This window comes from Thalassophryne amazonica, chromosome 9, assembly GCF_902500255.1.
Source record: "Thalassophryne amazonica chromosome 9, fThaAma1.1, whole genome shotgun sequence".
Lineage (NCBI taxonomy): Eukaryota > Metazoa > Chordata > Actinopteri > Batrachoidiformes > Batrachoididae > Thalassophryne > Thalassophryne amazonica.
The window spans coordinates 83,143,538-83,157,790 of NC_047111.1; the positions used below are offsets into that span (position 1 = coordinate 83,143,538).

At 46.8% G+C, this 14,253-nt stretch overlaps 1 protein-coding gene across 1 annotated transcript in view; it reads right to left on the minus strand.

Moving 5' to 3' along the window:
- Nucleotides 1-13,685, minus strand: part of dpagt1 (dolichyl-phosphate (UDP-N-acetylglucosamine) N-acetylglucosaminephosphotransferase 1 (GlcNAc-1-P transferase)) — a 31,696-nt gene extending 18,011 nt beyond the window's left edge. The window contains exons 1-3 of the mRNA XM_034178576.1: nucleotides 13,260-13,685; nucleotides 11,851-11,968; nucleotides 11,552-11,765 (exon numbers count right to left, since the gene is read on the minus strand). Of these exons, the coding sequence (XP_034034467.1) occupies nucleotides 11,552-11,765; nucleotides 11,851-11,968; nucleotides 13,260-13,414 (487 nt within the window). The 5' untranslated portion in view covers nucleotides 13,415-13,685. The remainder of the gene's footprint in view (nucleotides 1-11,551; nucleotides 11,766-11,850; nucleotides 11,969-13,259) is intronic.
- Nucleotides 13,686-14,253: the final 568 nt, after the last annotated feature.

The window sequence follows — 14,253 nt, forward strand, 5'->3', positions numbered from 1 at the left end:
TGATGCACAGGGAAAAAAGAAAGAGAATGACTTCTTCTGTGGAAATAAAAAGCGCCAAGGGTCAACACTCCCTATCTGATCCATGAAAGTTGCGAGAACCGTAGCCATCTTTGAAGTGTTCATGACTTTGGGGGTAGAACGGTCCAGTGCAGGATTAATAACACAGTTCAGATAACCACCAGATATTAACTGTTGAGAGGATACATTTGGTATTGATGAGATTATTTTTTTTAAAGTCCTCATCATCCCAGTTTGGGGCATAAACATTAACAAAAATGACAGGTCTCTGAATGAGGAGCCCAGATCCCATTACAAATCTTCCCTGTGGATCTGAAATAACAGCAGCTGCATTAAACTGAATATTCTTATTTACCAATATGGCTGTTCCACATGTTCTAGTGTTAAAATTTGAATGGAACACTTGCCCAACCAACCCTTTTTTAGTCTGTTCTGATCTTTTCCCAGCAGATGAGTTTCCTGGAGAAAAGCAATGTCACATTTTAAGTATTTAAGGTGACTGAATATTCTAGCTCTTTTGAAAGGCCCATTTAATCCTTTTATGTTCCAACTTATGAACGTGCAGAAGCACAACTTGAGTTAGGACTGTCTATCATGTTTAGCTAAAAGTGGAAATATAATAACAACACAAAAAGTTATTAATTAAGATAAAACATATACCTTCATAGACGTTTCTAAGTGCAGGTGAAAATGAGATTTGCATAAATCTAGAAGTGTCCCTTCCCTTAACCCAAACCCTCTTTAACAACAAAACTAAAATAAGAACTAAGCCTATACTTGTCCCTCTCCCTGAGGCAAGCTGCAGGCTACATACTACATCCAAACACTTCTGGTAAAATAGCTTCTGAATCCTTGTACTCAGGAGGTCCCCCAGTATCATTAAAATAACCAATCTGAGAACCTTCTCATATTTAGATTGAAAAACAAACAGGCTGGACTCGAGCAATAATTATATGTATGTAAAATGGTTAGGTGACATATCTCTAGAACAGATAATCACACATATTAGAGAACACACAAACTGAAACAGCAAATAGATTACTGTATAACAGGGAATTTATCTATAAAAACTTAAATCTAAAATAAGTCCAGCTGTAACATCAGTCAGTACCTGTACCATAAATCAGGAGGATGCAAACTTCTTGTCACAGAACCTCTAAGCTTCATCAGGCGAAACTAATGTCAGCGCCGTGTCACGGTACATGACCCATAGCTGGACAGGGTACAGTAGGTGGAACTTCACGTTCTTCTGGTAGAGGGCTTGTTTCACGCCATTGAACATGGCCCGTTTCTTGGCCAGTGCAATGCTGACATCCTGATACACACGGATAGTGACAGTCTGATATTTCATCTTGTGATTTTGGGCCCAGCGCAGAACAGCCTCTTTCTGTTGGAATTTGGAAAAGCAGACCAGGAACGTGCGGGGGGATTTCCCGTGACCAGTCCTGAAGATCGGGGTCCGGTGGGCTCTCTCCAATTCTGGTGGTGCAGGAAAGACGTCGGGGCCCGTAATTTGCATCAACAACTCTGACATGAACTTGACTGAATCTTTACTGTCCTAGCTGCCTTCAGGGATGTTTATTATACATACGGAGGTTGGTTCTCTGTGAACGATTCTCGAGATTGTCCAGTCTGTCCAGGACAGACTGGTTTTGCGTTTGAAGCTCAATGATGGTCGACTCTGTTGCTGCTAAATGTTCAAAATTGTCCCCAGCTACAGACTCCATGGAGGTAAGGCAGTTTTGAAAACAGTCCACTGTTGTTTTAAGTGAATCCAGTGAGGACTGTAGTGGTTTAACCGCTTCTTGGATCAAGAATGAGATGACATCCTGGAGTGAGTTCCTCTGTTTTGCAAATTCTGCAGACAGTTAGTCCATGGCAATGGGCGCAGAAGTTGCGGGCTCTTCAGATGTTGAAGCTTTTGTTGATATCGGTGGGCTGCTAGACACAAACGATGCTAGCTTCCCTGCAGTGCTCGTGGCCGCACGTGTAGCCGGGGTATGTGTGGTGTTAGTTGATTTAAGGTTCTTAGATTTGCTCATTTTTGCAAGATAAACCCTTACACAAGTTTCATAAGAAATATTATGTCATGGTTCTGAGAGAATGATTGGTAAAATAAAGAAAGAAGCAGAAAGTGAAACAGGAGCCCTCTGGAGTGTGTCCTCTCCCTACATCTGGCAACCGGAAGTCCCAGAGCTTCTGTCTTTATGCACCTGGCCCACTGCTACAACAAAAAAGCATCGTTTACTTTCAACCTGCATCATCTCAGACAGTGGGCAGGAGACATGCCCACTGCAAAGCACTTTTTCCTCATGGTTTCATTTAAAAACATCTAATTCCGGACAATTTACTGACATTAACGACAACTCTGGCATGTTTACAAAGTGAAAATATCGCACATATCTTTTAAAGATGTAATGCACTAATTCTGAGGGTTTGAGGGTTAACAGACACACATGGCAAAAGGCATTATGGGAAATGACTGAGTCTCCTCCACTGATATATTACTGGACAGCTCATTGGCCCACACACTCCGTACAATCCCCTGAAGCAAACTGGCGGCCAGCTTGCCATTCGCAACTTATGCAGACCGCACATAGACAGCTTATTAGAATGTCAACAATTTCAAGTAATAACTGAGCTGATTCTTTAATTTACTTATTTTGGTTCTTTGGATAATGTAAAACTGATCCCTCCTAATCTATTCCTGCCATGATTAGCTATTTGATTTCTTTCTTTCTTTTATTACTTTGACACTTTCTTCCCTGGGACAAATACTCAATACTAAAAATGATCATTTTTAATCAAAGTATATACAAGTTTTGTGGAATCATCAGCAAGCTTATATATATATATATATATATATATATATATATATATATATATATATATATATATATATATATATATATATATATATATATATATATATATATATATATATATATATATATATATATATATGTGTGTGTGTGTGTGTGTGTGTGTGTGCATGTATTTGTCATGGTTTGACCCCCTCCGGGCTCCTGTTATGGTTTTGTCATCTGTCTGTGACCCTGCCCGGTGATTTTCAGTTTTTCTTTTGCCTCATAGTTAGTGCCGTTTTAATTTTTGTCTCTGCCCTTTATTTACTTTGTTGATTCTACTTTTCTGTTTCTTTTCAGTCACTGGCTGTACTGTCTGTTTATATACACATGTGGTTCCATACTAGTTTAGTGTTATTTCTACCTGGTTCTTTTTATGTAAAATTCTGCCCCTTACCAAAAACCAAACCATTGTATTCCCCATTTTGAGTTTATTCAAGGTCACGTTAGAAACCAGGCCTGGGACCCTCACAGACAGTGTCCATCTTGTGAAAGGCCCCTAAAATGAGTCCTACAACACTTTTTATACCTTGTGGGTGTTAACATAGGTGTGGTTTAGTCTCACATTTCTAATGTTACTGGCTCCCACCAATAGGGGGAGCTCTCCTCGTGTCTAAAACTTGGACAGATGATAGAGTAAAACTTAATAGCTAACATAAAACAAAGAATTAGCACAGATATTTTCTAACAACTCCCCCTCTTGACATGAATCTATCATGTCAACAATAAAGACCATTTTGGCATAATTCAATTCCCATGTATGATCCGATATTCCAATCAAATCAATTTTCTGCCAAACATATAGGCACATAGGCAACCATCAATCAACCCCATTCTGATGCTCCTTCACAACACCCATATAATAAGTCAGGGTCTCTCTGAGACATTGACGTAATTGTGACGGTGCCTGTTATTTCGTCCCGGGTTTTGAGGTGGGATCTTACCTGTCATAAACCATCCCGCCTTCCATACGCTCCAGACACAACATGCCATCAAGGCAGGGGCAGCAAGGTGTGAGAGGGAACTACCATTCAAGGTGTCATTGTTGGGAAAGTGTAGGTACACGGACCCACAACAGGGGGCGCAAATGAACGGACAATGGAGGAGGTCAAATAACAACACTTTACTGTTGTGAATGGGCACAACAAATACAACAGATTACAACAATAGACAAAAGCCAAATCACAAAAGGGTGTCGTGTGGGCAGGCTCGAAGATAGGAGACGTCTGTCCAAAGCAGAACCGGAACCACACGATTTCCTCCGCCACCAGACCCCGGGAATACTGGAGCCGCCAAGTCCCGAACTCCCAGGTGGCCACTGCCTCCGCGTGTCGGACCTGGTACTGCTGGCGAGGAACAAAAAAACAATTAAATGTGGGCGCGTTTGCACCCAGGAATCCGCACGGCAGGAAAACTACCTCCACCACTCGTAGGAAAAGGGGTCAGCTAAACAACGCACAAAAGTCACAAAAGATCACTGTCAAACAGTCAGCTGAGTACGTTACCTTCCAGGTAGAACGATATCTCGGCAAAGAGGTGGAGACGTCGCCCTGCTGATGTACCCCTGCTGATCGGATGATTGGTAACAGCTGTTGCAGGTGATGCGTGACAGCTGTCATCCTGGCTGCTCCTGTGAGGCGGCTGCGCCCTCTGGTGCCTGGAGCCCGCACTCCAGACAGGACGCCCTCTGGTGGTGGGCCAGCAGTACCTCCTCTTCTGGCGGCCCACACAACAGGACCCCCCCCCTCAACGGGCACCTCCTGGCGCCCGACCAGGCTTGTCCGGGTGGCGGCGGTAGAAATCGGCCAGGAGGGCCGGGTCCAGGATGAAGCTCCTCTTCACCCAGGAGCGTTCTTCGGGTCCGTACCCCTCCCAGTCCACCAAATACTGGAAGCCCCGGCCCATCCTACGGACAGCCAAGAGCCGGCGTACAGTCCAAGCCGGCTCGCCAAAGATGATCCGGGTTTGATTCGGGACACATGAAACACAGGATGGATCCGCAGTGAGGTCGGAAGCTGAAGCCTCACTGCGGCTGGACTGATGACCTTAAGGATCTTGAAAGGGCCGATGTAACGGTCCTGTAGCTTGGGGGAGTCCACTCTGAGGGGAATGTCCTTTGTGGATAACCACACCTCCTGCCCTGGCCGATACACAGGGGCCGGGGTCCGCCGACGGTCTGCATGGGCTTTAGCCCTCGTCCGGGCCTTTAGCAAAGCAGAACGGGCGGCACGCCACACATGACGGCACTTCCGTAGGTGGGCCTGGACCGAGGGCACACCGACCTCACCGACGAAGTGGGCCGCCTTGGAGAATCGGTCCACTACTGTGAGAATGGTGGTGTTACCCTGGGACGGCGGGAGGCCCATGACAAAATCCAGGCCGATGTGGGACCAGGGGCGATGAGGCACAGGCAGCGGCTGGAGTAGTCCTGATGCCCTGCGATGGTCGGCCTTGCCCCTGGCGCAGGTGGTGCAGGCCTGGATATAATCCCGGACGTCGGCCTCTAGGGACGCCCACCAGAAGCGCTGCCGGACAACCGCCACGGTTCTTCGCACCCCTGGATGACAGGAGAGCTTGGAGCCGTGACAGAAGTCCAGGACTGCAGCCCTAGCCTCTGGTGGGACATATAGTTTGTTCTTCGGCCCAGTTCCGGGGTCCGGGCTTCATGCCAGGGCCTCCCGGACGGTTCTCTCTACGTCCCAGGTGAGGGTGGCCACGATAGTGGACTCCGGGATGATGGGTTCCAGTGGATCCGACAACTCCGCTTTGACTTCATCTTCATGTACCCGGGACAAGGCATCCGATCTCTGGTTTTTGGTCCCGGGACGGTAGGTGATCCGGAAGTCAAAACGGCCGAAGAACAGTGACCAGCGGGCTTGCCTGGGGTTCAGCCGCTTGGCGGTCCTGATATACTCCAGGTTCCGGTGGTCAGTGAAAACCGTGAATGGCACGGACGTTCCCTCCAACAGATGTCTCCACTCTTCAAGAGCCTCTTTCACCGCAAGGAGTTCTCGATTGCCGACGTCATAGTTCCGTTCAGCCGGGGTCAACCTGCGGGAGAAATAGGCACACGGGTGAAGGACCTTATCGGTCTTCCCGCTCTGGGAAAGCACAGCTCCTATCCCTGAGTCCGAGGCGTCCACTTCAACCACTAACTGGCGACTAGGATCGGGCTGCACCAGAACAGGTGCAGACGAGAAGCGCCGTTTCAACTCCTTGAACGCGGCATCGCACCAATCCGACCAAGTGAAGGGGACTTTTGGTGAGGTCAGGGCTGTCAGGGGGCTAACTACCTGACTGTAGCCCTTAATGAACCTCCTGTAGAAATTTGCAAAGCCGAGGAATTGTTGCAGCTTCCTACGGCTAGTGGGTTGGGGCCAGTCTCTCACCGCCGCAACCTTGGCCGGATCAGGAGCGACGGAGTTGGGGGAGATGATAAACCCCAGGAAGGACAAAGAAGTGCGGTGAAACTCGCACTTCTCGCCCTTCACAAACAGCCGGTTCTCCAACAACCGCTGCAGGACCTGACGTACATGCCGGACATGTGTCTCAGGATCCGGAGAAAAGATGAGTATATTGTCTAGATATACGAAGACGAATCGGTGCAGGAAATCCCGCAAGACATCATTAACCAATGCTTGGAACGTCGCGGGGGCGTTTGTGAGGCCGAACGGCATGACCAGGTACTCAAAGTGACCTAAAGGGGTGTTAAATGCCGTCTTCCACTCGTCTCCCTTCCGGATCCGAACCAGGTGATACGCATTTCTAAGATCTAGCTTCGTGAATATTTGGGCTCCATGCAGGGGCGTGAACACTGAATCCAACAAGGGCAACGGGTATCGATTACGAACCGTGATTTCGTTCAGTCCCCTATAATCAATGCATGGACGAAGTCCGCCGTCTTTTTTACCCACAAAAAAGAAACCTGCACCCATCGGGGAGGTGGAATTCCGGATCAACCCGGCGGCTAAAGAGTCCCGGATGTAGGTCTCCATTGATTCGCGCTCAGGTCGTGAGAGGTTGTACAGCCTGCTGGACGGGAACTCAACGCCTGGAACCAAATCAATGGCACAATCGTACGGACGGTGGGGGGGAAGAGTGAGTGCCAGATCCTTACTGAACACATCTACAAGGTCGTGGTACTCCACCGGCACCGTCCCTAGATTGGGCGGGACTCTGACCTCCTCCTTAGCCTGGGAACCGGGAGGAACCGAGGAACCTAAACATACCCGATGGCAGGTCTCGCTCCACTGAACCACCACCCTGGATGGCCAATCGATCCGGGGATTGTGTTTTAACATCCAGGGGAACCCTAGAATCACGCGGGAGGTAGCAGGAGTCACAAAAAATTCGATCTCCTCCCGGTGATTTCCTGACACCACCAGAGTTACTGGTGGTGTCTTATGTATGATTAGAGGGAGTAGGGAGCCATCTAGTGCCCGTACCTGCACAGGCGAGGTAAGCGCCACTAGAGGGAGCCCTACCTCCCTGGCCCATCTGCTGTCTAACAGATTCCCTTCAGAGCCCGTGTCCACCAGTGCTGGGGCCTTCAGGGTTAAATCCTCTTAAAGGATTGTCACTGGGAGTCGTGTGGCAATATGGGTATGACCCACGTGAATGTTTTGGCCCACCCCTAACCCAGTGTCTAGGGGCGGGCGTTGGTGTTTAACCGCTCGGGGCAGTCCCTCACTTGATGCTCTATTGAGCCACAAACAAAGCACGCTCCGCGGACCAGCCTCCTCTGTCTATCTGGTGCCCTAAATGTGGCCCTGCTCGTGTCCATAGCTTCGTCAGCAGGGGGAGTTGTCACCACACGGAGCGTAGAGGCCGTGGAGCGCGGGGAGGGCGGAACTCGGTCGGAACCGGAAGGGAGAGGGACGGCGCGTGCCCGGCCACGCCCTTCGTCTTGTTCCCGACGGCGTTCTTCTAACCGATTGTCTAGTCGTATAACGAGATCAATAAGCCCGTCTAAATCCCGCGGTTCGTCCTTGGCCACCAGGTGCTCCTTCAGGACTAACGACAGTCCGTTTACGAAGGCGGCGCGGAGGGCGGTGCTATTCCAGCCGGACCTCGCAGCCGCGATGCGGAAGTCGACTGCATAAGCAGCTGCGCTCCGGCGCCCCTGTCTCATTGACAACAGCACGGTTGAAGCGGTCTCTCCTCTATTTGGGTGATCGAACACTGTTCTGAGCTCCCTCACAAACCCATCATATGTCAGAAGGAGCCGTGAATTTTGCTCCCAGAGCGCTGTAGCCCAAGCGCGTGCCTCGCCGCGAAGCAGATTAATCACATAAGCTATCTTACTAGCGTCAGTCGCGTACATGACGGGGCGTTGTGCGAAGACGAGCGAACACTGCATAAGAAAGTCCGCGCATGTCTCCACACAACCCCCGTACAGCTCTGGAGGGCTTATGTATGCTTCAGGGGAAGGTGGGAGGGGTCGTTGAACGACCTGTGGAACGTCACTGTTGCGCACAGGATCGACAGGAGGGGGAGCCGCAGCAGCGCCCTGAGGGCGCGCTTCCACCTGCGCGGCGAGAGCCTCCACCCTGCGGTTAAGGAGGACGTTCTGCTCGGTCATCAGATCCAGCCGAGCCGTAAAAGCGGTGAGGATTCGCTGCAACTCACCGATCATTCCTCCTGCAGACGCCTGTGCGTCCTGCTCTTCCATTGGCCGTTCAACAGCCAGTTGACGCCCCTCGGGGTCCATGACGTTGGCCGAGATATCCTGTTGGGAAAGTGTAGGTACACGGACCCACAACAGGGGGCGCAAATGAACGGACAATGGAGGAGGTCAAATAACAACACTTTACTGTTGTGAATGGGCACAACAAATACAACAGATTACAACAATAGACAAAAGCCAAATCACAAAAGGTGTCGTGTGGGCAGGCTCGAAGATAGGAGACGTCTGTCCAAAGCAGAACCGGAACCACACGATTTCCTCCGCCACCAGACCCCGGGAATACTGGAGCCGCCAAGTCCCGAACTCCCAGGTGGCCACTGCCTCCGCGTGTCGGACCTGGTACTGCTGGCGAGGAACAAAAAACAATTAAATGTGGGCGCGTTTGCACCCAGCAAGCCGCACGGCAGGAAAACTACCTCCACCTCTCGTTGGAAAAGGAGTCGCACAAAAGTCACAAAAGATCACTGTCAAACAGTCAGCTGAGTACGTTACCTTCCAGGTAGAACGATATCTCGGCAAAGAGGTGGAGACCTCGCCCTGCTGATGTACCCCTGCTGATCGGATGATTGGTAACAGCTGTTGCAGGTGATGCGTGACAGCTGTCATCCTGGCTGCTCCTGTGAGGCGGCTGCGCCCTCTGGTGCCTGGAGCCCGCACTCCAGACAGGACGCCCTCTGGTGGTGGGCCAGCAGTACCTCCTCTTCTGGCGGCCCACACAACAGTCATGTCCAAATTGTCATTAACCTTTAAATTTTCTAAGACCATTGAATGTGAACTGAATTATCTCCCCAACAATCCCCATTTTATTTTGTAGTTTCTGTCACTGATTTCTCTGTTTTGTTCACTTGGTTTCACCCTCCTGCACTCTCTTGCCCCAGCTTTCACTCTGCTTCTGTTTAGTAAAGTTTCACTCTCCTGCACTCTCTTGCACCTGCTGGACTCATCTTTGTCATGTCCTTACCTTCTCCACACCTGACTCTTATCAGGTCCTGATTACCCCACCTGCATTTAAGCCCCGTCTTTCATGTTCTTCACTGCTAGTTCGTTGTGCTCCATGCCTTGTGCTTCTGCCCTTGTCCCGGGCCTTTTTGCTCTTTTTCACAACATAGATTTGACTTTGATCTGGTTGCCTTGCCGTGTATGACCCTGCTTGTGTTTTTTGGACTCTGCTCTCGTCTCTGCCTGCATACTCTGCCTCACTGTGTTTTTGAACATTGCTTGTTTTTAACTAAGCCTCAGCCCAATGTCTGCCTGTTACCTCTGTATCGCTGCCTGCCTACACGTGTACTGAACCACTGCTTTGCCTCCAGATAAAGCCGCTTGATAATTCCCTCATCTCTGCCTTTGGGTCTGCATTTGTGTCCTCCACCTCTTGTGCCACTCGTTCAACAATCCTGACAGTATTGGTACCATATCATGAACAAAAGTGGATGAATAACAAAAGTCATGATGGATAATATAGAAATAGTGGATTTTTTTATATAATTGCACTAAAAGAATAAAACATCACTTAACTAGCTACAGGAGAATTGGTTTTCTCTGCAATGACATTTATTACACACAACTCTGAGCTTCAGCCTAATATAAGTAATAAAGCTCGTAGCAACAATGCCTAAAGCTCCAAAACTATGCACAAGTAGACCTAATGAATGTCTTAAAATAGTTTGTCAAACACAACACATGGCTACACATGTTGAGTTAATAAGCCACTTATTATTATTATTACTATTATTATTATTATCATCTTTGCCTATATGCTTCCCATTTCAATCATACTCACAGGTGAAATGTTCGTCCTTTGAACTGGTGATTTGCGCAGTTTATAGCTGCACATGAAGGCATTTTTTAACAAAATTACAAAGAATAAAGTTGCGTGCGCCTCATCGGGGTGGTAAAATGGCAGCCGGTTTGCTTCATAAATATTGGCCAATGAGCTATCCAGTATTATATAGAGCTCAGTGGTCTCCTCTCATCACTTCCCCACCATCAAAACGCATAGAACACTGCCATCTACTGGATGGGAGTGTGAATAGACCAACTGTAATTTGTGTGTGGTTTTCGCCCTATTGAGGTTTCAAATCCCGCAAAATCTCACAAAATTCACAAAGTTCACATTGAGACAGTTTGATAAGGCTACAATTTAACCGCTGCACATGGACAATAGCATTAACATCGCAACATAAATCTTTGTATATTGTGCCTAAAACTCTCATGAATATATGATCTGGGTTTATAGACATTGTTATTGTGTTTATTTTATGTAAACCTGCGAGAAGCTCGGGTTGTTTCTCTGTTATTTTCAATGGGAATCGGTGTGAGCACATTACTTTAAAATTATATGTGCAATATTTTCACTTTGTAAAAATGACAGTTGCCGTTAATGTCGATAAACTGTCCAAAACTAGTTGTTTTTAAATGAAACCATGAGTGAAAAGTGGTTTACATTTCATGTCTCCTGCCCACTGTCTGAGTCGATGCATGTTGAAAGTAAATGACACTTTTTTTTTCTTCTTCTTCTTTGCAATAGCAGCTGGCAGCCGGTCCGCCTCCTTCTGTTGGGGGAGGACTGAGCTTCTCACAGCGGTCTGATTATTGCAAAACACACGACAGGAACTGATATGTAAGTTTTTAGGTTTTACAGATATTTTTGACTGTTAAGCTTTACTCACTATGCCAGCAAAAAAAAAAAAAAAAAAAAAGTGAGCGGATTGAAAGTTAGCAGAACTAAATTTAGGGGAAGCTAATTGGTCTGCTGATGGTTTTCAAATTTAGCTGAAAAGCTAATCCGCTAATGAAAAAGTTAGCTTTGCTAATCAGCAGTTAGCAGATTAGTGGAACCGTGCCCACCACTGGTGTAGCCTACACTGCACTCATACATGATCTCTCTAATGCAAGACCACAATGCATGATAATCTTCCAAGAGACTGCAGAGATTAATATGTATTTATGACCAATGCTGATAATATAAATACATAAGACTTACCCAGGTCCAAATGCAGCCCCAGCAGTGCTCTGAAGGGTTTAGGCACCACGATAACCGTATTGCCAAAGTTTGTGAAATAAACCATAAGAAGTGGCAGGGAAGCTATAGTGGGAAGCAGAAGCTTGTGTCTCCATCGCAAATTGAGCACGTCATCAGCGAATCCAAGAAAGATCATGCAACATATGGCCAAGAGTGCACCAATCAGCTGCACAAACTGATAAAAAAAAATAACACAGAGTCAGATTTTACATGAAAAGAGAAATACAATAATTATATGTATGATACTTCAGTCAGCTCACCTCATCGTGTGGGAAGCCCATACACTGATCGACAAAGCAGCTGAGGAAAGGCACCGGGATGAAGAAGAAGAGGATGATAAGGAAGACAGTCCCACTGATGACTCCTTGAGACTCTGGACTGCAAAGACGTGCCCACAAAGACACACAAAGTTACAATTTATGCAAGAAAACCAAATGACTTAACAGATTTTACCTTGAGATGACACAACTTTTTTTAAGAGTAAACTGCTGATACAAAGCAAGAAATCTTGTGTGTGGAAGAGATCAGCATTACTTTAAGACAGCATGATCATATGATTACACATCTGTTGTAGTAGTAGTTCATCCGGCTGCTCCCGGTTTTGTTCGGGGTCACCACAGCGGATACAGCCCAATCCGCATTGATAATTGGCACAAGTTTTACGCCGGATGACTTTCCTGATGCAACTCCAGTTTTACCTGGAGAAACAGACACAGCCGCTGGTGTTCCAAAGAGGTCTCCCATCCAAGTACTAACCAGATCCTGCTCTGCTTAGCTTCTGAGATCTGATGGGATCAGGCTGACACAGAGCAGACCGGCTGCTATTACACATCTGTTGTAAAAGGGGCAAACCTTCAGACTATCGGAACTAATTACGTTATACATTGAATAACTTGTCACAAACTTAATTTAATTTACATTTAGCCATTTATCTTTTTGTATTGGTTTAATTTTGCTTTCTTTCTGTTAAATGTGCTGTTTAGAATGATCATATTAAACTTCTTCTTTTTCTTCTTCTGGCTGCTACAGTAGATCATCTGCCTCCATCTCACCCTGTCCTCTGCATCTTCTGTCTTCTTCTATGTGGTTTCCATCACATCCACAAACCTCCTCTTTGGCCTCCCTCTTCTTGTCCTGTTTGGTGGTTCCACCGTCAGCATCCTTCTCACTATATACCCTGGGCTTCCTCCTCTGCACATGCTGAAACTATCTCAGTCTTCTTGCCTCTCTGACTTTGTCTCCAAGCCGTTCTACCTGTGCTATCCCTCTGATTTCTTTATTGCTAAGCCTGTCCATCTTCGTCACTCCCAAAGAAAACTGTAGCATCTTCAGCTCTGCCTCCTGTCTCATTCCTTAAAATCAGAACCAACACACTTCTTCTGCACCTCACAATATATACCTCACAATTTCCAAGACGTTATTAAACAATCTGGTTCCAAATGCCCCTGCCATCTCTCATAAACATTTTTATGCCCCCATATTTAATTTAAGTTGAACATATCTGTAATTTCAGATAATAACAGATTTGGGGTTCCCTTAGTCATTTTTCACAATTAACCTTGCAGTTACAATTTTACCACCAAACTGATTACATTGAGATTTACCAAAAAAGCTGTGTAATGTCCACAATTTTGTCTCATAATATGGAGGCACCAAATTAAGGACTCACACTTCCTTTTTGGATGTTTTGTTTAGGTCCATTCCATACAATCTGGCTGAGATGAAGTGATCTTTGAAAGCAGGAATGAGTTTCATTGTAGCCATGCAGCCGAGGACAGACATACAACAGTTGACCACAATCGTTAGGACCGGTACAGGTGCCATGATTTCTGTTTCTGACACATCAAATCACGTTTCCGGTCAAGCTGACGCTGTCCTTTCAGAGGATCGATGCACGAGCTTCGTCTGTCTTCACTCTGGTTTAAGCCTCATATCACCATTTCACACCAGAAACACTCCAACGACTCTTGTGGAAAAGAAAAATAACTCCGTAGCTCATGGCGGAAACTCATACATTTATTACATGTATTAATTCTGTGTATCTGACTGTTTCAAACTAAGCTAGTTGCTCCGCTAAAACTACACGTCCGTGTTGGAGCGTCGTCAAGTCTCCGGTTTTTGGAAGGAAATAACACTACCGGCCAAATTTTTCAAAATAATGTTAATAATAATAATAATAATAATAAATCCTTAAGTGGAATAAGCGGGTTAAGAAAATATATGTATGGATACATAATCACAAATCCATAACTCCAGGGAGCTGAGGTGAAAGATATGGATTCCTACAAGTACCTCGGGCTGTGGCTGGACAGCAAACTGGACTGGACAACTCACATCAACCACCTGTACAGGAAGGGACAGAGCAGGCTGTACTTTCTGAGGAAGTTGCGGTCGTTTAACATCTGCAGGAAACTCTTGTGGATGTTCTGCCATTCCATAGTAGCCAGCGCCCTCTTTTACACCGTGGTGTGCTGGTGGGGGCAGCACATCCATGTCGGACACCTCCAGGCTGGACAAACTGATCAGGAGCTCTGGCTCCGTATTTGGCATGAAGCTGTACTCTCTGGTGACAGGGGCAGAGAAGAGAACACTGGACAAACTGCTGGACATTATGGATTATGCCATTCACCCTCTGCACTAGAGGTGGGCGGATCGATCCTAAT